Source organism: Mandrillus leucophaeus, unplaced genomic scaffold, assembly GCF_000951045.1.
Source record: "Mandrillus leucophaeus isolate KB7577 unplaced genomic scaffold, Mleu.le_1.0 Scaffold5, whole genome shotgun sequence".
In the NCBI taxonomy this organism is placed as follows: Eukaryota; Metazoa; Chordata; class Mammalia; order Primates; family Cercopithecidae; genus Mandrillus; species Mandrillus leucophaeus.
In genome coordinates, this window is record NW_012105364.1 from 13,074,860 (window position 1) to 13,099,815 (window position 24,956).

Consider the following 24,956-nt stretch of genomic DNA (forward strand, 5'->3'; position numbering starts at 1 on the left):
TAGAAGTTATAACCATCTTATCTAATGCTATATATTTTAAACAAAGTATGAGGGGTATATACAGGCCTCAATAGGTTTTATAGGTGTCATTTAATACAATCTTCTGAATAATAATGTAGTAATCTTAGTATTCAAGTATTCTTTCATCCAACATACATTTGATTACTTGCTCTGAGCCAGGGACTTTTCTGGAACTTAGAATACAGATATAGTTCCTGCCTTGAGAACCTTAAATCCTTGTAGGCAGCGAGAAATATGTCAGCGAGAAATATGTCAGCAAGAGAAGATCACTTTTATAACAAAAACCACAGTGGAAACCTGTCCAGGGTAGAGAGTAAACAAGAGAAGCCAGTAATTGGGCAAGGGGACAGCAGAATGAAGCATTTCTAGAAAAGATTTGAGGAGCAAGTGTATATTGAATCATGAAAATCATTATGACTGTACCACGGGAAATGAAAGGTAAGGCAACAGAAATGAGCTGGAGAAGTAACTTGAAGACAGATCTTGGAAAGCTTTCCATACCATGCTCAGGCTTTTGAAGCTTGTCATAATGATCCACTAAAAGATTATAATCTTTAGAGATGACATTCTTAGTTTCATATTTCAGCAAGCCCCTCTGCTTATGATTTTGAGAAGATGGATTGGCAGAGGAAATATTAGGATCCCAAAGACCAGTTAGGTTATTATTGCATTAATCAGGACAGGAGATGAGAGGGCTGCACTAGTGCAACAGCAGTAGTGATGAAGAGAGCATGGTAACTTACTGAAAGATACTAAGAATATAAAATACACCAGTCTTGATGACTAATTGGTTGTCAGAGTGAGGAATGGTAGTTTTATAGAGGTTAACATGGAGTTTTTATATCAAATCCTGGTTCTATTAATGACTAAATGATCTTAGACAAGTATCCTAAACTCTCTATGCCTCAGTTACCTTACTGATAAGTTTAAAAAAATAGTTCCAGCCTGGCGCGGTAGCTCACACCTGTAATCCCAGCACTCTGGGAAGCCAAAGCAGGTGGATCACATGAGGTCGGAAGTTCGAGACCAGCCTGACCAGCAAGGAAAAACCCTGTCTCTACTAAAAATACAAAAATTAGCTGGGCATGGTGGCACACGTCTGTAATCCCAGCTACTCAGGAGGCTGAGGCAGGAGAATCACTTAAACCCAGGAGGCAGAGGTTGCGGTGAGCCAAGGTCACGCCATTGCACTCCAGCCTGGGCTGCAAGAGCGAGACTCCATCTCAAAACATAAATAAATAAATAAATAAATAAATAAATAAATAAATAAATAACTCCTCCCTTGTAGAGTTTCTGTGATGATTAAATGAGATAAGGCACAGATAGGACTTCACATAGTGCTTGGTACTCCAAATATGCTAGGGAAGAGGAGGAGGAAGAAGAGAATGAGAGTTCTTAAGTAGAGACCCAATAAATGCAGATATCAGTATATTTTTTAAATTTGAGTACTATAGTGAATTAGACGGTTTGAATGAGAATATTTTATCCTTAAAGTTTAGCATGCTTATTTAGGTGGCATTTGATGAAAGTAACTGAATTTTTTGAGCTGTAGTACCTTCTAGCTTGATGATTGAATCTCCAGGAATAAATAAAGTTTCTTTCAGTGTGCTAATGAAAACATCATTAAGATAACATTAGTCTCCTAAATAAGACACCTATCATTAAGTATGATTATCGTTCACAATTTAATGGGAAATATTTTAGCATATAGCTGAGCTGGGAAAAGATTATTTAGCCACAAAAAAATACTAACCCATATCAATTAGAGGTAAAAAAAAAATCTGTTGTATTTCCTTCTGTGTCTAGAATTACTTCCCATACCAATTTATGTACCTGTAGTTGTCCAGCCTCTGACAAGTTTCAGAAACTCATAAAGTAACATATCAAAGACATCTTCATATACATGCCACAGTGATAAACATCATATCCTTTGACCAAGATCTAAAACACTCTTAGGCTTTTGGGATATTTTTGCCCTGAAGAAGATAGTGTAGGAAGTTGTCACAGTGAGTATTTTATAAGACACTGTTATTGGACTTGCTAGTAATTAGATTTAGTAATGATACGCATATATAGCTATTCAGATCCATAAAAGTGGATGAGATTACTAACTTTTCCCCAGCTTCTACTCTTCACCCTAGTCAAAGCCACTATCATCCTTTACCTAATCTATTGCAGTAAGCAACTGAGTACTAACCTTTTTCTCTGTTTTCACCCCTGGCTACCTAGTCCATTTTCCACACAGCAGCCAGAGAGATCATATCATGTCACTCCTCTGGATAATCATAAGCATCGTCAAGCTTCCCATCACAGCCACTACGAGCAACACTCCTTGCTCAGTCCTAGGATCTAGACCCTGCTATGGGCTGCCCCTCCCCCTCCCTCAGTCTATTGCAGTTACTCTGGCCTTTCATCTCTCTGCGAAGACCCAAGCTTATTCTTCCCCAAAACTTGTTTGCTAGCTGTTCCCTCTACCTGGAAACCACCCCTTTAAGTCTTCCATGGAAGTTTCTTCTGTCACTTAGATTCAACTAAAGTACCATCTCTTTAGGAATACGTTTCCTGACCACACAGTATATTTTTAAATCCATACATTTTCACTTTGAGGGCCACAATGGGGCTTAGGGCATGTTCTTTGAGAAATATTTACAATTCATGGTATTGTCATCTAAAATAAATTCTTTATTAAATATTACTTAGCATTACTTACTGTTTCCCTATAGATGCTCTGTTTTTTCATGGTGCAACTTAGGCACATACTCACCTGTATTTTAATAAAATTGTATCATCTGCATAGAAAACATTCATCACCTGAAAAAGGTGAGTGTACCTTGCCCAGCAGCCTTGTAGCACAAATTCTAAGACTTCTGTCACTACTTTAGGTAGGATGTTCCATACTACCATTTATTAAAGACAAATGGAAAACTGAAAAATCCATGTGATATGCTGACTGTTTTTAAATACAGATATGCAAAATTGAATGACTAAAAAGAAAACTCCACAAATAACTATAATGTTCATGAATCAAAATAGATATTCCCAAACCCACGGACACCCTCCTGAGTGAACAAGAATAGCTTTTACAAGTAATCAAGCTTACCTCATAGAATTGAGCAGATTTAGCTCCTTTGTGATACACAGCATAGCACAGAGGTTGTAACTCTGCTTAATTGCTGTATTTACATGTGTCAGGACCTTCAGGAGAGCTGGCAGCTCCCTTGAATTTCCAGCGAGTGGTCATGTGCCTATGTGTTAAACTTCTTAGAAAATAAAAACATACCACCTGCCAGGAGAATTTTAGAGAGATATTATCTATTTGTGTTTTGACAGTCATATATAGAAGGCTAATTATACTTTTTGATCAGTTCCCATGATCTGATATTCAATATGGGGGATATGATGTACTCTCATCTGCATTTTATCAGTTCTTCTGTGTCAGACTCTCTCAGGAAACGTGTTTTTTTTGGCCCATATTTTCCAAATGTCTGATATTATCCCTCTGACAAACACTGTTTCTGCTTGGCTATTTCAGCACTTCTGTGTAATGGAAAATTTCACAAACACTTGCAAGAAATCTTTGTACCCTTGGTTGTCCGCTACGTGGATCTCATGGAGTCCTCCATCGCCCAGTCAATTCACAGAGGTTTTGAGCAGGAGACATGGCAACCTGTCAAGTAGGTATCTTACCTAGTGTCCGTAGAGCACCTGCCTCTTCAACCTTGACCTTATGATTTTACACATGGCCATCTGCAGTTATCGCTTATGGTGGTCCCTTCCCACGTTGTTTGTTTCTTTACAGGAATATCGCCAACAGTCTTCCCAATGTAGCTCTTCCAAAAGTTCCAAGTCTGCCTCTTAATCTTCCACAGATTCCTAACATTTCTACTCCTTCGTGGATGCCTTCTTTATATGAGTCCACGTGTGTATTCCTCACTTATTTCCTGGTGATGTGTTAGCTGGTGCATGGCCTGGGCTGTGTTCTGCGCAGATGTATTTAGACTGCATGGCATTTATCATCGTTGGTTGAGGAATACTGCTTTTTTTTATTTTGAGTTTTTCAAGCTAGTAAGCTAAGCTTAGCATATCTGTAATGAATGATGTCGATTAAAAAGAAAAAACACACTAGTTTAATGTAGTTCATATGTAATATGTGGGACAGGAATCATTTGGTGACATTCTACCCTAAGTAAATCATTTGGTGACATGGTACCCTAAGTAAAATAACCAGAGTTCTCCTTAAGTATACAAGGCATTTTGAGGATTCTTAGCTCCAGCTTTATTACTGACCGGATGACTCACCTTGTGCAACTAGAAAACCTTTGGAAGAATGGTTTCAAGAATATAATCTTTTTCTATTTTTATCTTAGTCTCAACTTCTAAAAAACAGTACTGCATCATGCAGGGAAGGGGTTGTCCTTTCATTGCCAAAACCAGGAAGTTATTCTTTTGTTCTTTTATTATGCAGTTGGTACATCTTGGTATTTTTAAATAATCTTTATATCATCAAAAACCATATTAACTTCACATCATGATGAGCTTGCCTATTGCAGAATCAGCAACTAAGAAACACTGAAGTGAACAGGAATGGGCTTTTAAATTGATCAGGTCTGAATTTAGATCTTAGCTTATTAATTGTAAGTCTTTCTTAACCTGAGCTTTTTCCTCAACTCTAAAACAATTATGACACCTAATTGAAAGATGATGTTTTTTTGATGATTCTTTAAAAAAAAAAAAAAAACTGTATTGAGGCACATCCTAGGCTCTCAATAAATGATTAGTACTATTGGCATATCCGAGGCACCCAGTAAATAATAATTACTACTACTCTACATTGTTGTTCTTCTTATTATTACTATCATCAGGCATCATCATTATAATTTATAATGGTATAGCTTTTAAAACTATACCTTACAGCGATCAGAACCAAGTAATAGTCCTAGTTTACAAATGGGAAAACTTGGGCAGTTACCTGCTTTGCCCAAGATCTCATATGAAATCAACTAGAAAGAATAATCATGAAAGGAAGAAAAATAGCTTCCATTTATTGAGAATTTACTGTGTTTCCACTACATTGCCAAGTTGTTTATCTCATTTAATCTTTATAACAACCTCGTATGATTATCCCCATTTTACAGTTAAGGAAACTAAGTCATAAAGAAACTAAGAAACAAAACTTACCCAATATCTCACAGCAAGTAAGTGACAGAGGCAAAATTTGAACCCAGGTTTGTTTGACTACAAATTCCTCACTCCTATCATTAATTTGTTCTGCTCTCACAGAACATTGTGTTTAAGAACTTGCTGTTTTTCTACCTGTCTCACCACCAACTGCAAATCCACACCCAGTCAGGTATACACACAATCAAGAAAAGAGATAGGAAAAGACCAAGAAAGAGAATAGCTTGCAAAGTAATATGGCAGTATTTCTCCAAGTTAAACATCGTAACTACATTCATAATACTCACTAGGATATTATGTTACATGTGAATTTTTTTTCTTACACACAAATGCTTTTGGCCATTAGAGTGTGTAAAGTGGTGTCTGTGTGTGCTCAGAAAGTTACCTACAAAGTATAATGAACCTAAGTGTATGACTTTTTGTTCTTTTTTATACTGTTTTATAATTTAACTCATTTTCTTCCTAATTTCTCATCTATTTAACACTTGATTTTAGCCAAGAACACTATCATGGGCATTATCCTGTGAAATTTAGTTTTTTGTTAGTACTCTTTTATTAACTTTGGGATTTTTATGAACTCTGAATCCCTTATTGAGGACTCTTTTTTAAAGTATGTTAATCTCAGGACAGAAATAATGACAAATTGGGGCTTTGTAAGTAAAGTGATCGTGCTTTCACCATTCTGGGGAAATTGAAAAATGTTTTTTACAAGTTGATCACCATTATCTTTACCTACCAAGGTTATCAAAATTAGGTTCTTTGTTAGAGTGTCCAGAATTACTCATAACATTATGATGTTATTGCCATTTGTTTTTTGAAATTTGAAACGTAACAAGAAACATTTATATTTAACATAAAGAATTAAAAATACAACTACTGATTAAATATGAAGAATATAAAAGTAACCATAGTTTTGAAGATACATCCCTGCCTACTAATGCATAAATCATGAAAGGATTGCTCATCCACGTATCTATCTGTATATAAATCTTTATTGTTTTTTTTTCTCTAGAAATGAATGCCAGTAAGTTAAGTTTCCTGCTGGCATTTTTAGGAAATTATCTCAGAGTCTATTATTCACATTTGAATTCTTTAATCTGTTAATAATACCTTTAGGAATAGGTCACTGATTAGAAATAATTTTAAAATGAAAAAGCTCTGAATAAATGGCAGGTTATATGTACTAACTCCAGAAAAAGCCTACTCACATTTTTTTCATATGTCTGTCTAATTATAACAAACACTTGTTTTCTTAATTACATTCCCAATTAAACACATTTATTGTCAAGAATCTTACTATAGAATCAAACAGAAGAAAAATATAACCATATTCTCTATAAAGGTTGTCGTATATTATTAGAAAATCTATTTTTAGTAGAATTCTGCCTTTACCAATAGAGATTTTGTTTTATGATGTTTTTCCTTGTCATTGTGTTGTTAAAGAATATATACATTTCAAATAGTTACATTTCTCCAAAGTAAAAAGATTATAAGAAGTAGATTTGCTTCTTTGCCAATTGTATTTAGTTATTGTTAAGACTTAGTTCCTCTAATCTACCAAACTGTACACTGTGGATGTGAAAGGAGATTTTGTTTGGTCTTTTTTTCTCTTAATTGTATTATATATGGCAAAAGGAGAAATAAAGGTAGTGTTTTTTCAACATTTTCACTGTAGAATCAGCATGGTGTTGTCTGGTTCTCTTATTTAACGGTGCATTTGAGGCACTGAATATTAAGGTGAAGAGATTTAAGTGAATAAAGTGCTATGGGAGTGTTCACTGCTTTGCTGTGATTGGTCCCTAGAGAACTGAAATCTGAGGGCATTTTGGCTAGAAAAGGAGATCAGGAGGAATTACTGGCAGAATGAGAAGAGAGAAGCAATGTAGGTTTGTGATAGAGCTTTGATGCTGAGGCCAGGGTGGAGGGCAGAAATAAGTTTTTCATTAGTCAAGAGCAAGAGGTGACTTTTTTTTCTAAGCTAGCTCATTAAGATATATTTAGCTAAATAATGTGGTGCTTTAAACAATTTTTTTTTAAATTTTACTTTAAGTTCTGGGATACATGCACAGAATGTGCAGGTTTGTTGCATAGGTATTTTCCACTGCGATGTTGTAATAAATGAGTTTATTTCTTTAATTTTCTTTTGTAGACTAGAAATACAAATTTGAAGTTAGTGTATGTGAAGCAATTGTTGGAAAGCTGAGAACAAATGAATCATACAGCAGCTTTTTTTTTTTTTTTTTGCTTTTGCTTTTATGCTTTTTATAGTTAAATTTCAATATGTTTTGATGTAGGAATATTTTACTTTCAAAACGTTTGTTTCTGTATTAGCCTATGTACTTGCATAATGGAAAGTAATAGCATGACCCTTTGCCAAAATATTATATGAGTTACCTTCTTACATGGGCTGATAGCACAGTCCTCTAGAGTAATTTCACCATAGTAGTGAATGCTTAGCAAATCTTGACTCCACAGTTAGGTATAAAGAACTGAAATGCATTGTTTTTCTCCATCTTCAGAGCACCCTGAATGTCATTCCTCTGTTAGACCACACCTTGCACTAAGTTGGGTTTTAATAAGCCAGAAAAGGCAAAAAATGAAAATAAAAGATTGCTTCCCTACCTAGCCCATTTTATTTCCAGTACCTGTCTCACCTTTACCTATAATTGAGAAATTCAGGGACCCTATATTCTACACACGTGTAGATAGACAGAAACCACCATGGTGACAGAAGCACATATGCATGAATAACGGCAAAGGTACTGGTTGCTAACATAAGAATTTTCCTGCATAAAACATAATTTTGGGGATTTGCAAGAATCTTTATCCTAGTGAACAGTTACAATGTTTGTTCTTATGTACACAATATAATTTCCTTAGTAAAGTATACGTATCCATTTTACCTCTTTGTATGAAACCCTACCACCATATTTTTTGTTGTTGTTTTTGTTTTGTTTTGCTTTTTTTGAGATGGAGTCTTGCTCTGTCGCCCAGGCTGGAGTGCAGTGGTGCCCTACCACCATATTTATTTCTATTTTATTCTCCTTGCCCTGCCTTATTAAGAATTGTAAAGGAACAATTAGAAGGATGAACAAAGAAAATATTGGATCATTCAAGATTTTATATGATTTTTTTTCACTGATGGCAATTGATACAGAAAAGAAAAAACAATGTATTAATGATAAATCTAATTAACAGGGGGAGTTCATGATGTTCATTTTTCCTTTTTCTTCTAGCAATGGCTCAGCAACATCAGAAGACCTTTTTTGGAAACTTGATGCACTGCAAATGTTTGTCTTTGATCTGCACTGGCCAGAACAGGAATTTGCCCACCACTTAGAGCAAAGACTTAAACTAATGGCCAGTGATATGCTAGAGGCCTGTGTCAAAAGGTAGACATGTATTTTCAAATTGCTGCTTAATGTTCCAGCACCCAAAAATATCACTTTTCATCAAGTACCTAATATATTATTGTCACAGCCAAGGTTTCATTATGCACTACTATTCCAACATTTAATGAGCATTAGGTTATCTTGATTAAATTCTGAGGACCCATGTAATTGATGAAATTGGCTGGATACTTTTTTTCAGGTCTCCCAACTATTGCCTTAATCAGTAACATCTATACCATATTAATGGTTTCTTTAGGGCTTATTGTTATCTCTCTGGGAATACTGTGCTTTAAATTCCCAAGGTAATATCTCCTGAGACATATGAAAAAGGTCTGTTATGTTCTGTATGCATTATGTACTGTGTCTGTGTGCTGTGAAATGGCATAGTAAACTCAAAATAGGATCAACACTATCAGTTGTTCTGGGATTACTATTTTCTGGTATTTTCTGTCCACATCTGATGAGTTCCATCTACCTGCTTACATTCTTTATAACTTAACTGGAAATAAGTTATGAGGCTTTGTATTCTTCCAAATGTGCTTTCATTTTATAATAGTTTTACAGAATCAGCTTTGCATCCTAATTGGTCAAGCATTTTTTTCCCGTTGTCCTTGTTCATTATGTATACAAGGACAATACGGAGCCACATATTAGAAAAGCATTCAAACACTGGTTAGGCCAATTGGATATTTCTGAAATCTTGAAACCAAGAAAAAAAAAAAATCTGTCTTTAGAATAATGTTCAGTGACCCCTTAAGGCAAGGCCCTGGATTAGGTAGTTTAATGTTTTTTAAAAATCATGTTTGATTTTCATGTCTCAAATCTGTGGATTTTCATAGGATACTTCAGCAAAACCAATTCAAATTGCTCATGATGCAGTTTCTTTCAAAACTCTGTCTGCAATTTTAGGTTTTTGAAAGAGAATGTAAGTGACATAAAAGAATTACACATTGTCTGTCGTACATTGATTACGATGTTTAGAGTTTTCTAGACTTGTGCTTATTTTTTTTCTAATTTGGTAAGCCCTCGCATAGAGGATATTTTCTGCTTAAATGCATACAAGTGTGTGATTTTTCTACTTGTAAATTCAGACAATTAATTCAGACAATAACTGAAATTACGAGTTTTTTTCCATTAAATGTGGTACTCTATATATAACAAAAAGCTTCATTTGGGTTGTGATACTGCCTGAGTGACTGGATGAAGCTAGGCTTAATATAAAAATATCACAATCTGATCTTTCGTTGAGACACCTGAAAAGAAAAGCATCCCACCCCTTAGTGCCCAAGCACTACCACACTGCTTACTCCTTATTTGCATGTTTTAAATTAGCATCTTATAGAGTTGATTTCACTTTTTACAAGACAGGTGAGGTGTATAGCAGAATTTCTTACTCTGAATTCGTGTTTTAAAAACTAGAACAAGAACTGCATTTGAACTCAAGCTACAAAAGGCAAGCAAAACAACTGACTTGCGCATTCCAGCTTCTGTTTGCACTATGTTTAATGTATTAGTCGACGCCAAAAAGCAAAGCACCAAACTCTGTGCCCTGGATGGAGGACAAGAGGTATGTAGAATTTGCCACATGGGGAAAGGAAGCACAGGGTGCCTTGGCATGCGAGATGCTCTTTCCACAAGGCATTCTCTAGATTGGATTGAAAAGACCAAGTTCTCCAGCACCAAATGTTTGATCTTTTCTTTATTATAATAATAGAATGCCCTTTATCCTTTGCTCATGTCGGTTTCTCCTTTTTGATATAAATACGGTCTAAAATTGCATAAGTGGCCATGAATTTTTAGATACAGCTTTTAACAGCTTAAGTGTTGTGTCATTTACATAAACCTTGCTTTTTACAAGCAAATGAGAAATCTGGAAAGCTACCTGTTTTGTTTATCAAATCTAGAGTATCCAGAGTTTGCATCTATAAAAGACACACAAAAAAGTATGAAATAGTTTATTTACACAGTAGTTCCCATTTTAAAAAATTTAGGTAGAAATAGACTTAAAAATCTATACCTCGTTCTTATCAATAAATATCCTATTCTTTCTATTTGATTTATATTTTGTTTGGTTTTATATTCAGAAGTACAATTTTATTTTACCCCATGATTTTTTGTTGAGAGTGGTGATTGGGTGAAAATTGATTTATTTTTCTTCAATTATCTGTTTAAGTTGACATTTTGTTGCCTTTTTTTCCCATTGTAATTACTTTTTCTTCATTTCTTTATTCTTCCCTTCTGTTCTCTTTCATCATCTTTTTTTTTCCCCCATGGCATGATCCAGTTTGGTAGTCAATGGGTAAGTCTCATTTTTTTTTCTAAAAGCACATTTCATTTGAGTTATTATTTTTGTAAATATGTATTTTTATTTTCATCTTTTCAAATTAGAATTATATGAATTTATTTTCAGATTTTTGGCTTCTGTGTTCGCATATATAAGGCTAACAGCTTACAATAACATAGCAATAGTCCAAAGATTCACTAAACCACTAAATACTTATACCTTAAATAATGACAAGGGGAATGTTTCTCACGTGTTAGGCTGCAGAATTTATAAACTACTCTTAAAATTTTAAAGATAAAATGATTTAAAACCAAATTAATTCACCTTCTTTTAAATTGAAATCTGAATAGCTATAGGAGCAGAGTGATTACATTTTTCAAGCATTTATCTACAGTATACTTTTAATACCAAAAGAATTTCAAGTTTGGAGCTTTAGATGACATATAGCCCCTAAAAACTTGAACCAGAAGTCCACACCCAAAGTCACCTCATAGAGATGAACCCAATGGTGGATTTCAGTGAGGTACAAGCCCACCAGTGATACAGTCTTTCCTCCCACTCATGACCTAGGATATGACCATCATCAGAGGTAAGGAAGAGGCAGGTCTGTGTCATGAGACTTCTGCCCTCCTCCACAACAGGTCATCATAAAATACCATCCCAGAATCCCTGAGTTACAAGGTTAGAAAAACTTTATGCATAAAGGATTAACTAGTGTTACTTTTTTTTTTTTAATTTTTTCCATGAGTCAGAATGTCTTTGTGTCCTGCAGGTAGGTTACATCTTACAAGTCTTACAGTTGACAATTGGGAATCAAATTCAGGGTGATTCTTCCTGGGCTGACAATTCTCATCCAAGCAGAAGGGCTTAGTTAACTGTGAAGGTAGATGGGAAGGATTACTACTTGTGAATTCTATACCTGTTGCCCCAGATATAGACATTAGCTATTTGGCCATAATTTATATTTATGCATGAATACACAGTTTTATTATTTGAGCAATTCAGCAGGAAAAAAATGTATTTGTAATACCATAGCATACAACCTTACAAATATATCAAGTAACTGATATGTGTTATAGAATGTTCAGTAATTACCATTCTCTGATTGCTTACAACATGATTTATTATATCTAATTATCTGAATAAGTAGGCAACTGGCTTAGATACCAGTGTTTCCTATTTACCTCCTCATGTTTTTTTAATACCCAGCTGTAAGCCTTTGATTCTCTGCCTGAGAATATTACCTTGTTTCTTCATAAACCTATTCTTTTCTCATCTGGTTTGTGGAATCATCTTCCATTGATACTGGGTTTATCCATTTGTTCTTATTTTAACATACACTGCAGTACCTGACATGCAGTAGGCACTTAGTAAATGTTTGCTGAGTGAATGAACAGATTTGTTGTCACGGCTTTAAAAATCCTCCCCTGTAAGAAACAACTTGCTGTAGTACTTAAGAGGAAAAACAGGCGCACACACACACACAAATGACGAACATTGTTACATTGTCAAATGATTCTTTACATTAGTAGGTGGGTGGTTTTGAAGAGGAATCTACTGCTGTTCATTATGTGTGCACCTGTGCATTCACACCAGAGACAATTAGTTCCCCACAACTTTCACACAATTAACATAGTTCAAAATGTGCAGGTGTAAAACCCATTAGCAACCCTGAAAAAGTGGCAAACAAGAATTTCATTGCAAAAGAATTTTATACTTTGTTTTTTCTCTACAGTAAACATACTCACATAATTGCATAGACCTTCCCTCTCTATATATGCCAAGATAAGTTTTGGAATTGTTGAAAATTAGTGTATACATTACATATACAGGTGAGTCAGTGAACCCCATTTAAAATAGCAACAAAGTTGTTGAAAAAACTAGATCACTAGACAATTTGGAACCATATAAAAAATATGTACTACATAGTTAAACACGGCAGCAATGTTTTTGCTAAATTATAAATAAATTACCTCTCCAAAATCTCTAGTAAATTTGTTATATTGTCATCGCTTGGATAAAACTTGCGCAACTCCTTCCCCACAGTGCATTCCCTTCTGTGCTTCTAAGTTATGATTCTGTTTTCTCACACGCTACATGATGATGCCAACATGTTCCACTGAGGCCCAGAATAGGGTTTAATGGAGTGATTAATGGGTGAATGATCTGCTTATGTGACAGCTATGTGAAATGAGTCAGCAGTCTCAGGCCAGTCCCTCAGGGACAGATGTTGAGATCACAAAACCACCGAAGTGTTTAGGATCTTCATTATCCATAACTGCACAAAAGCAGATGACTACATGGGCTGTAGGCATTCATCAGCCCTCAGAACCACTTCATTCAGTGGTCCCATTAGTTGATGATGAAGGTGAAAACTCATTAATATGGCAATTCAGGGGAGCAAGGGGCCCTACTTGGGCCAATTTTATTCTCAGTTAAATTAAAATGCACCCATTTCTGGAACTAACAATCCAGTACCTTCAAAATATTATATACCCCAAGACAAGGTCCAGAATCTTTTAAGAAAGCTGGAATTCACTGGCATCAAATTAGTCGTCATTTCCTGAGTGTATTTGTGTAACAACAGTCAGGTGAAGTGGCGCTGTTCACCTGATTGTAGAGAGGCCAGGATTTCGGAATGTGCCTGACCTATGATTTCCCTGGGCTTCAAGAAGTAAGGATTCCTGAATGGTTATTTGAATGTAAGTTCAGAGTCACCTGCTGGGAAAGCAGGCACAGTTTGGCTTTGAGGGCAGATGTGGGGAGACTTAGCTTAAGAATGAATTGAAATCTGACAAAGCCCTAGAATCTAAGATTATCAATCCAACTTGAAGTATTCTAAGAATATTATTTTTTTCTTTTTTTAAATTTCAACTTTTGTTGTAGATATGGGGGTACATGTGTAGTTTTGTTACACATGGGTATTGCACCCAGGTCCTGAGCTTGGCACTCAGTAGGTAGTTTTTCCATCCGTATCTCCCTCCTTCCCTCTCCCCTCTAGTAGTCCACAGTGCCTGTTGTTCCCATGTTTATGTCCATGTGTTCTCAGTGTTTAGCTCCCACTTATAAGTGAGAACATGGAGTATCTGATTTTCTGTTCCTGTGTTAATTTGCTTAGGATTATGGCCTCCAGCTGCATCCATGTGGCTGCAAAGGACATGATTTTGTACTTTTTAATGGCTGTGTAGTATTCCGTGATGTATATGTACCATATTTTCTTTATCTGGTCTACCGTTGATGGACACATAGGTTGATTTCATGTCTTTGCTACTGTGAATAACATGGCAGCTGGGCGCAGTGGCTCAAGCCTGTAATCCCAGCACTTTGGGAGGCCGAGGCGGGCGGATCACGAGGTCAGGAGATCGAGACCATCCTGGCTAACACGGTGAAACCTCTCTCTACTAAAATACAAAAAACTAGCCGGGCGAGGTGGCGGGCGCCTGTAGTCCCAGCTGCTGGGGAGGCTGAGGCAGGAGAATGGCGGGAACCCGGCAGGCGGAGCTTGCAGTGAGCCGAGATCGCACCACTGCACTCCAGCCTGGGCTGGAGAGTGAGACTCCATCTCAAAAAAAAAAAAAACCACGGCAATGAACACACAAATTCAAGTGGTTTTTCTTTTACTTTTGTTTTCGTTTGTTTGGCGTAGTGATCTGTGTTCCTTTGGATATGTACCCAGTAATGGGATTGCTGGGTCAAATGGTAGCTCTGTTTTAAGTTCTTTGAGAAATCTTCAAACTGCTTTCCACAGTGGCTGAATTAATTTACATTCCCACCAACAGTGTATACGCATTACCTTTTCTCAGTATTTTTTATTTTTTTGTCTCCTTCTGTCACCCATGCTGAAGTGCAGTGGCATATTCATAGGTCACTGCAACCTCAAACTCGGGCTCAGGCGATCTTCCCACCTTGACTTCCAAAAGTGCTGGGATTACAGGCATGATCCACCATGCCCAGCCTCTGATAAAAACTTTTTAGATTTTTATTGTTGGAAACAAAAATGTACCAAATTCTTACAAAAATGCCTGTTATACTAAATGAGGAAAAAAATAAACTATCAATTTTATCTTATAAATGTCTATGCAGATAAACTCTGTTTTTACCTGTGATCTCTTTTTGCATGTTCGTGTTTGTCTTTGAAAGTTATCTGAAAATTTCTAAAAAGCTGCTTTTGTGAACTAGTTTAAGCACACCACTGATCTTAGAATGTTTTAAACAACCACTGAACACTCCTGTACCCACCCTAGATGAACACATAATATCCATTGTTATTTTGGCAGTTTTTGACTTGCCTTATTTTAAATGTGTGCACACACAAATATTACTTTCACAGTTAATCATTAATTACATTTATTGACATATTTCAGTTTCTGGTTTCATCCTTGTTCCTTAATTCTACAGCTTCCTTTCATATTAATTTGTCATTTTCCTGAAATACATCATTTAATAAATCTTTTAGCAAGGATTAAAAAAAAAACAGAAAAAGAAAGTTATCTGAGTCCCCAATGAATGACTTTTTCTAGCTGACTTTGTATTACCTGTGTATAGCATATGTGAGTTATAATCTGCAGAATATATATGTAAAATGGGAATTCTCAGGGCATCTTTTCTCTCACGCTCATGCGCCTCTACCACCCCCACCACCTGTGCAGCCAGAGCAGATTCTGAAAGTTTCCAGCAGTTTTAATATTAGTGTAAGTCATATCTAATCAGATACATTTACAATAGCAGAATCCCATATTATAGAAATCTGAAAACCTCACACTATTTGGATTTGCCCCTTGGGTATTAAATTTAAGATGTATACTTCTTTCTTTATTCCTTTCTTTTTAATATTGTATGTGTTTGTTTTTGTTCATTCATTCTCATTTTCTCTACCTCCCTCCTCATCTCTTCCTTTTTTTCTCTTTCTCTCTGCTTATGGCTAGATCAGGTATCAAAGCAAGCAACAATCTACAGGTGTGTATTATAGGAGAATTTAATGGTTCTTATTGTCCCTTGACTTTCACTACTTTTCAAGAAAATGAGTATCCACCTCTTTTGTGGCTCATTACTTGATTTTAAAAGATTTGCCAGAATCAATTCAACCCAAAAGTTTAACATGTAGAAGCTCTGTATTTTATATACGATAGCTTTCTGATGACATTTGATCACTTTGAGTTCAAAAAAATGAAAGTTATGAAAACACAGAAAAACATTGGGGATAAGGCATATTTAGGAAACTGCTTGGAAGTCTGGGTGCCTCAATGCCTGTATGCTTTGGAGCACTTTCCATGTAAGAGGGAAGTGAGATACTTGAAACCCAACTCCTGTATCTCTTTCCTCTTCTACTCCAAAGAGTATCACATGGCATTTCATTTCCTCTTGCTGCATACACTGATCTGGAGTCAGAAGGGTGTGAAACAAGAGTGGCAGAGCGGGAGAGCCAGGCAGAGCTTATTTGCATAAGCTTCTCCATCACACAGTCAGCTGCACAGCTTTCAGCCAGGAGCTGGGGGGCCTTTTTTTGTAAGTGTGTCTGTGGAGGGATTACCCTACCCATCAGCCCATGCACTGGAATTGTTCAGCTGGTCTCAGATATGTTCATGTGTGGGCCTGCCTGGCTCAGAAAATTATTAATAATTTAGATTGGATCAGAACTTTAACTGCCAGCCAGCGTTTTCAGGCTCTGTTTCTTCTACCTGTTTTTCTGTCTTCTCTCCCCTTTTCCTTCTCTTCAAGATAGAAACCCACTCTCTATGTTTAAATTCCATTTATCCTCTGGGGAGCACAAATTTGGGAATTGATAACGGCTTTAAATGAGACAGACGTGCTTTAGTGGGTGCAATATGTGCTCAGAAAATTCCACATTCACACTGATGTGGTTAATTTTAGATCACTCATCATTACGCACTTATATTCACACCCACACACACTCAGACTCACACAGAAAAAGAAAATAATTCAGACACTCCAAAATTATCCTTCCTTTATTTATTATTTATGCCGGTTGATGATAACCACTTGGAGCTGTCGGAACCCTTGGGGAGAGGGGTGGAGTGTCGTTCCTGAGTATTCCAAAGCAGACCTAAGTTGATGTTTTTGTTCTGTGTGGAAACTTTGAGACATGTTTTCAGCACAAAAAAAAAAAAAAAATAGCTTTCAAAAACTTACATCTTAAGAAACCATTCAACCAGCAGTGAAGTTGGTCTAATGTTTATATTGACCTGAGTACTTTTACTCTATGCATTTTGTTAAATGTTCCAAGAAGCCTTGAACCATCAAGATAGGGTTAGTCTTTACAAGTCACATTTTCTGTGAAGTGGCTATTGGGGACAATCAGCTGTCAGATAAATGCTTCTAAAGGAAGAATTACTGTTTAAATGGATGTACCTTCACAAGCCTTGGAAGCCAAAGCTTCTGCTAATTTAAGAATGGAGCCCTCTAGTATTCTCTAAAGAAAAAAAAGAAAAGTCTTTCAGGTTGATTTTAAATACATCTTTTTTTGGTATTTATTTAAAGGCATCTTTTTCATGAGGAAGCGGTAATAAAACTATGGAGAGTGAGTGATGTTTCATTATACCTTTTATGGCCTATTAATTTGTTACCATCTATTCACCTTTGTTGATGAAATTCTAATTTTGCCCTTGCTCGAGCATATTGTAAGAATTGTATAAACTGCTGCTCCCTGTGCTGACAAAAAGGTCCTTTTAGAGTGAACAATTGGGAGCTCATTTTATTTCTAGAGCACATTTAAAATAACTTATGAATGAGAGTTGTCAGACATGAAATGCAGTATTAATTAAATCTTTTTCTAGTCTTTTTGCTTCTCTAGCTAAACCAACCCTTTAGAAAAATACATGGCCACCTTAATTATAGAGGAGAAGACAAAAAGTATCCTTCACATTCCTCTGCCTGAATAAGAATAAGAACTCGATTCATCTAAATAATAACCCCATTAGCTGCTTAACTCAACAGTGCACATGGGAAAATTTTCAAACCACAATGTGAAAAGTGTTGATTGGGTGGATCATTTTCAAGGTTTTGTTCTTTTAATGTTCAAAGTGATCATTTTAAATAAATCCGATAGGTCATAACTAGTAGATTTAGAGCGTTTGTGACTGATGACAAAAATTTTGTGTCCATGTCAACTAATGAATTTTTATCTTTTAATATCTAGCAACAGTACCATTCAAAAATAGATGATCTGATCGACAACAGTGTAAAAGAAATCATTTCGCTATTAGTTTCAAAGGTAATGTATTATTTATTCAGCTTTTTAAATCAAAGTGAAAAATAATTTTCAATGGAGAATTTTTTTAATATTTTTGAACATCTAATTGAGAAAAAAATGTAGTTTAAAAGATTAGGGCAGGAAAAAATTAGAATTTTCAGAAAAGTTAGGAGCAAAAAAGGTTAGGAACAACTTTTGATTGTTTTTTGTATATAATAAATTTTGGCTTTTCCTAAAATTGTTATCATTTTAACACTAACTCTTCTTCCAGTAAAACCTTATTATGTCACATTCGTGTTCTCTTGCTATGTAACTCCATAGCAGCTTTGAGTAGCCATCAGTCCTTGAATTTAGCCCATCTTTAGTGGCGACGGCACTAAGGCTGTAGATCTGGTCTCAAAGACAGACAGAGAAAGCTGCAGGGTGACATCTGAGGTCCTCCACGCCCAGGAGTTTCCCAGGATTTCCCATTTGATGCTCAAAATACCTTTGATAAAAGCTATGATCTTTCACTGTATAAGAAGAGATGAAGCAGTGGACGCCTCATTTAGTGATTAGATGATTTAGATTCCCACTAAGGTGTAGCAGACGGTCATGGGTAGCATTTAAGATGGGGGGCTGATAAGGAAAGGAAGAGAGAACATGAGAGCACCGGGAGTTTAAGAGGATGAACAAAGAGAATGGTCATGTTCCTAGAGGTACTTTCCTGTGAGCAGATATATCCCATGCTCTCACAAGGCTTCATCAAAAAGCCCCAAATCAGGCTTCTTCATAAAACAACTGGAAGGATGACAAGAAACAAAGGTAAAACCACTCCCAATTTAATAAACAGACAAAAGACATCCTGTTTAGAAAAGAAAAAAAAAACAGAGATGTCACATTAACATGAACAATGTTAATCCTCAATAATTTAAGGAATGCAAAGTGAGCTACAAAATATACTATTTTCTCTAGCAAATTAGCATACATGTTTTTAAAGTAACATTCAGTTTTAGGTGAGGCGAGACACTCACCTTTCCTATATAGGGCAGTATAAATTGTTACAGCTGTTCTGGAAAATAGTTTGGAAATACATCAAGTACATTAATACCTTTTCCCCTTTTTCTATTTTGTCATACTAAGATGCACAAAATATATACTATTGGTATTTGCCATATTATGTCTTACCAAAATTTGGAAACAACCTTAATTTCTAATAAAGGAAAAGGTAAAGCAAATTATGGGACATCTGTATTAAGAAATGATACTATCAAAGACTATTAATGGTAAATGAAGAGTTTCATAATATAGTATTAAGTGAAAACAGCTGAATATTTAAAAGTATAAAGTATGGTCTGAATTTGTATCTTATAGGAAAAAGACTGTTAGGATAAACACCAGAATGTTAACAGAGCTTTTCTCTGGGTAATGGGAATTTTTTATTGCGTCTTCAATTTTTTTTGTATTTTTCAAATTATCTAGTGTCATGTCTTAGAGTGGAAAACAACCACAAAGAAAAACGATGTTAGAATCACACCACCTCACCAGCTTATTTTTGTTCTCCTGATTTTTACCACTGCACCAAATACTTACACATACACATACCTGACACACTCACCAACAAGTGGATAGATAGAGAAAAAAATAATAGGAAAACCATGGAGGGAAGGGGTGAACCACTGGAGAATCAAGCTCTCTGAGGAAGAGCAGTGAGATTTCCACCCTCTGAGGAGCCCAGCACAGCAGCTTGCATCACCACACAGTCAACCCACTACAGTGAAATAAAGTTAACTTTGCACCTTATTCTCTGTGAGGCCTTCAGGGAAATTTTATCGAGATATAACCAACCCATGAACATAGTGCTCATGCGGAAGTTGCCTTTTGTAAGAAGTTTGCATAATTGGCATCATTCAATTACAGGCTAGCTATAGATGGTATAGGGTTAAACAAGCAGTAAGGAAAAAGTCCAACAAGTTTTGCTTTGGGGGTGGGAAGGAAGAGTACAGAGAAGGCAGATGGGGCTGCATGTCATCTCTGCATCCATTTCTGGCAAAGTAAGACACTTAAATTTTTCTATATCAAATATATCTGGTTAATTTTAAAACTAGTGTATTTGAGCTAAGTAAGGAGAAGATATTCTAAAATAACCTGCACAGTCCACCAGTAGCTACTAGCCACATGTGGTTGTGGAGTACTTGAAATGTGGCTAGTGAAGCTGAGAAATTAAATTTTTAATTTAATTTTGATTAAAAGAGCCTCATATAATACTGGATATTATATTTAGAAATCAGCACTAGATTATAGTTTTCCTCTATGCCTAATTTATCCTGCTGTCAAATAGTACTTATCTTTAATTCTTTGGTTGAAAAGTATAAAATAAGTTTACTTGTTAGGTTGAATCAAACATCTCAAGCTTCTATAAGAGATGACAATAATTGATGTTTTCTAAAAAGATGATGCAAATTATCTCCATAATTATGATATTTTAAAACCATTTTATTAAGATATTAACAGACAAAAAATGTGTACATGCTTAATATATACAAGATGAGTTTGTAGATAAGTATACAGCCATATAAGTATATAATCATAAAACGATCACCTCAAACTGTACCATAAACTTACCCACCACCTCCCAAAGTTTCCTCCACCCCTCTTAAATAATTATTTCTGTGTGTGATAACAGTCACATAAGATCAATTCTCTTAGCAAATAGTATTGTTTTCTGTAGCACTGTGCTGTAGAGTAGCTCTCTAGGACTTATTCATCATGCATAACTGAGACTGCTTTTGACAAATATCTCCCCATTTCACCCTCCCCTCAGCTCCTGAGAAACCAACATTCTACCCTCTGCTTCTATTATTTTGACTACTTTTAATTCCTCATATAATTGGTACTATGTAATATTTAATCTTCTGTGTCTGACTTATTTCACAGAGCATAATATATTCCAGGTTCATCTGTTTGTCTCAAATGGCAGGATTTCCTTCTTCTTTTGAGGCTGAATAATATTTCATTATGTGCGCAGAACTCATTTTCATTATCCATTCACCTGTCTTGTGGATATTAAAGTTGCTTCCAAGTCTTGCCTATTGAGAAGAATGCTGCAAAGAAATGAGAGTGCAGATATCTCTTCAATATACTAATTTCAATTCCTTTGGCTATATACCCATTAGTGGGGTTGCTAAATCATATGGTAGTTCTATTTTTCATGTTTTGAGGATTCTACACACTATTTCCCATAGTGGCTACACCAGTTCACATACCCACCAACAATGGGCATTTTCTCCACATTCTCACCAATACCTGTTATCTTTCGGATTGTTGATAAAAGCCATCCAAACAGATGTGAGCTAATATCTCACTGTCATTTTGATTTGCATTTCTCCAAAGATTAGTGATATTAAGCTCCTTTTTGTATACCTGTTGGCCATTTGTACATGTTCATTAGAGACATAGTGCTTTGCTCATTTTTTTAATTTTTAATTTTTTTTTTTTTTGCTATTGTTAGATGTCAACTCCTTATCAGACAAATAGTTTGTAAACATTTTCTCCCATTTTGTAGGTTGCCTTTTCATTATGTTGATTGTTTCCCTTTCTGTGCAGAAGCTGTTTTATTTGATATAATCTCATTTTTTAAAAAATTGTGTTGCCTGTGTTTTTCGTATCATAGCCAAGAAATCATTGCTACGGCCAATGTCAAGAAACATTTTCCCTATGTTTTATTCTAGAAGTGTTATGGTTTGGGGTCTTAAGTTATTTAATCCATTTTTACTTGATGGTGTTTTGTTGATGGTTTTGTTGATCCATTTGTTTATGATGTAAGATAGGGGTCAAATTTTATTCTTTTGTATGTGTACATCCACTTTCACCAGCACTATTTATTGAAGAAACCATCCTTTTCTCTTGACACTCTGGTCAAAGACCAGTTGACCTTATGTGTGGGGGGTTATTTCTGAGTTCTCTGTTTTGTTCTATTGGCCTATACATCTGCTTTTATGCCAGTAACATTGTTTTGCATCACCACATAGTCAAAAATCAAGTGTTTTGATTATTTTAGCTTTGCAATGGATTTTGAAATTAGGAAGTGTCGTGCCTCCAGTGTATTCTTTTGCTCAGAATTGTTTTGGTTATTTGAAGTTTTTTTGTGGTTCCAGATTAATTTTAGGATTGCTTTTTCTACTACTTTAAAAAAACCATTAGGATTTTGATAGAGATTGCATTAATGTGTAGATCACTTTAAGTAGTATGGACATTTTGACTATAATAATTATTCTAATTCAAGAACATGGGATTTTTTTTTGTTTATTTATTATTTGCTTTAATTTCTTCAGTGTTTTATACTTTTCAGTGTACAAGTTTTTTGCCTTCTTGGTTAAGTTTATTTCTAAGTACTGCGTTATTTTTGATGCTATTGTAGATGAGATTGTTTTCTTAACCTCCTTTCCAAATAGTTCATTGTTAGTATGCAGATATACGAATGACTTTTTTTTATTATACTTTAAGTTCTGGGATACATGTGCAGAATGTGCAGTTTTGTTACATAGGTATACACCTGCCATGGTGGTTTGTTGCACCCATCAACCCGTCATCTACATTAGGTATTTCTCCTAATGTTACCCCTCCCCTATTCCTCAGCCCCCGACAGGCCCCGGTGCATGATGTTCCCCTCCTGTGTCTATGTGTTCTCATTGTTCAACTCCCATTTACGAATGAGAACATGCGGTGTTTGGTTTTCTGATCTTGTGATAGTTTGTTGATTTTTTTTCTGCAACTTTTCTGAATTTATTTATTCTAACAGTTCTTTTTTGTAGAGTCGTTAGGGTTTTCTACATATTAAGATCATGTAATCTGCAAACAGAGATAATTTTACATGTTCTTTCCTGGTTTGCATGCCTTATGTTTCTTTTCTTTTTCTTTTTTACTTATTTATTCTATTTTATATTTTTGTCTACTTACTTTGGCTAGGACTTCTAGTACTATGTTGAATAGAAGTGGCAAGAGTGGGCATCCTTGCCTTGTGCTGTATCTTAGAAAAAAACACTTAGTTTTTCACCATTGAATATGATGTCAACTGTGAGCTTTTCATATGTAGCCTTTATTATGTTGAGATAATTTCATTCTATTCCTAATATTTTGAATATTTTTATCATGAAATATTACTTAGTTTTGTCAAGTGTTTTTCTGCATCTATGGAGATGATCTTGTGGTTTTTATCCTCCATTCTATTAATGTGGTGTATCATAACAATTGAATTGCTTATATTCAAACATCATTGGATCCCAGGGATCAATCTCACTTGGTGATGCTGTATGATTTTTTAATGTGCTGTTGAATTCAGTTTGCTAGCATTTTGTTGAAGATTTTGGTATCCATGTTTATCTGGGCTTGTAATTTTCTTTTCTGGCAGTATCTTTTGTCTGGCTTTGGTATCAAGGTGACGCTTGCCTCATAGAATAAGTTTGGAAGTGTTCCCTCTTCTTTTTTTTTTTTTTTTTTTTTTTTTTTTTTTTTTTTGTAGAGTTTAAAGAGAATTGGCATTAATTCTTCTTTAAATGTTTGGTGGAATTCACTTCTTCAAATATTTGGTAGAATTCACTTTTGAAGCCATTTCTTTGTTGGGAGGTTTTTGAATACACATTCAGTCTCATTTGTTATCGGTCAGCTTTATTTTATTCTTTCGATGGTGTCATGTTTCCCTGATTCTTCATGATCCCTGTAGCCTTACACTGGTATCTGTGCCTTTAGAGAAACAGTGACCTCTTCCCCTATTTACAGATTGACTTCAGCAGGAAAAGCCCTTCATCACTCACCCCAGCTAGAAATTTTGTGTGGGCCAGCTGTTAGGGCCTGTGCGCAGGCATGATGCCAGGGTCCACAGGCAGGGTAGACTGTGGTTTTATTTCATTAAGAAAAACTAAAACATAAGGCAGTGATTCTTAAATGTTAGCACACATACACAAAAAAATTACCTGAGAGCTGTTAAAATGTAGATTTCCGTACCCCAGTCTCCAATGATGCTGAGTCTTACGTTTGGGAAGAGGGGAAGGAACGCGCATGTTTAACCAGCCACCATGGTTATTTTACAATAGGGAACCACGAGTTAGACTTTGAGAAACACTGCTCTGGTAAATCTTCATCCAGACTGGCATGTAAACCTTTAAACTTCAGGATATTTAAAAAAAATAGCCTATAAGATAGTTTATTCACACTTGTTTTTACCAAGGAAGAAATGACTTTTTAGAAAGAGTTTTAAAGTACCTACTATGAAACAGTCACTGTAACTATACATATGTGACTTTATTTAAGCCTTACAAAACCTATGAAATGAACATAAAATAAAGTACTTTGCATAAAATTTTATACTGTGACTCTGCCCCTAATGAAATGGGCAATCTTATCCTCAGTCACTGATAGGAACATAATTCTCAAAGTACTTTATTAAACTGATGCACGTCAAACACCTAATTAATTAGTGAGAATCAGGATTCAAACCTCTGAGCTTCAGATCCTTAATCCAATGCACTTAACTGATTCTACATCTCTGGGAAATCTGTAAAGAGCAACCAGCCCTTAAAAATTAAAATATGTGGTTTCTACATTAACTGTTACTACACTGTCAAATTCTAAGAGTCATGTCATGGACATTTTTATATCATAATAATTAACTCAACATAAAGTAGATGAAAATAACACTGAATTTCTCATATCCCAAATATTTCTTCCCATATTTTAATTGTTCTGTGCATATTGATAAAAGCATTTGCTACATCTGGATAAATAATAAACTGCACTTTCTTCTTTTTACCTCTCCTCTTCAAGGCCACCTTTATATCCTCTTCTTACCTCGCATGTTTTCACAAGTAACCTGAGAACGAGCCCAGGTTCTCAA

General features: G+C 35.4%; 1 protein-coding gene across 9 annotated transcripts in view; it reads left to right on the forward strand.

Annotated features, from left to right (window-relative positions):
• Positions 1 to 24,956, forward strand: part of CADPS2 (Ca++-dependent secretion activator 2) — a 563,764-nt gene that overhangs the window by 484,841 nt on the left and 53,967 nt on the right. For 5 of the 9 annotated variants that reach the window (XM_011995961.1, XM_011995962.1, XM_011995963.1 and 2 more), the window contains 4 exons: positions 3,554 to 3,695; positions 8,436 to 8,591; positions 10,011 to 10,158; positions 18,032 to 18,106. In XM_011995961.1, coding sequence (XP_011851351.1) covers positions 3,554 to 3,695; positions 8,436 to 8,591; positions 10,011 to 10,158; positions 18,032 to 18,106 — 521 coding nt within the window. Of the gene's footprint in view, positions 1 to 3,553; positions 3,696 to 3,820; positions 3,941 to 8,435; positions 8,592 to 10,010; positions 10,159 to 10,875; positions 10,891 to 18,031; positions 18,107 to 24,956 lie in introns of all 9 variants that reach the window. The other 4 variants (XM_011995959.1, XM_011995960.1, XM_011995958.1 and 1 more) reach the window with 3 other exon arrangements.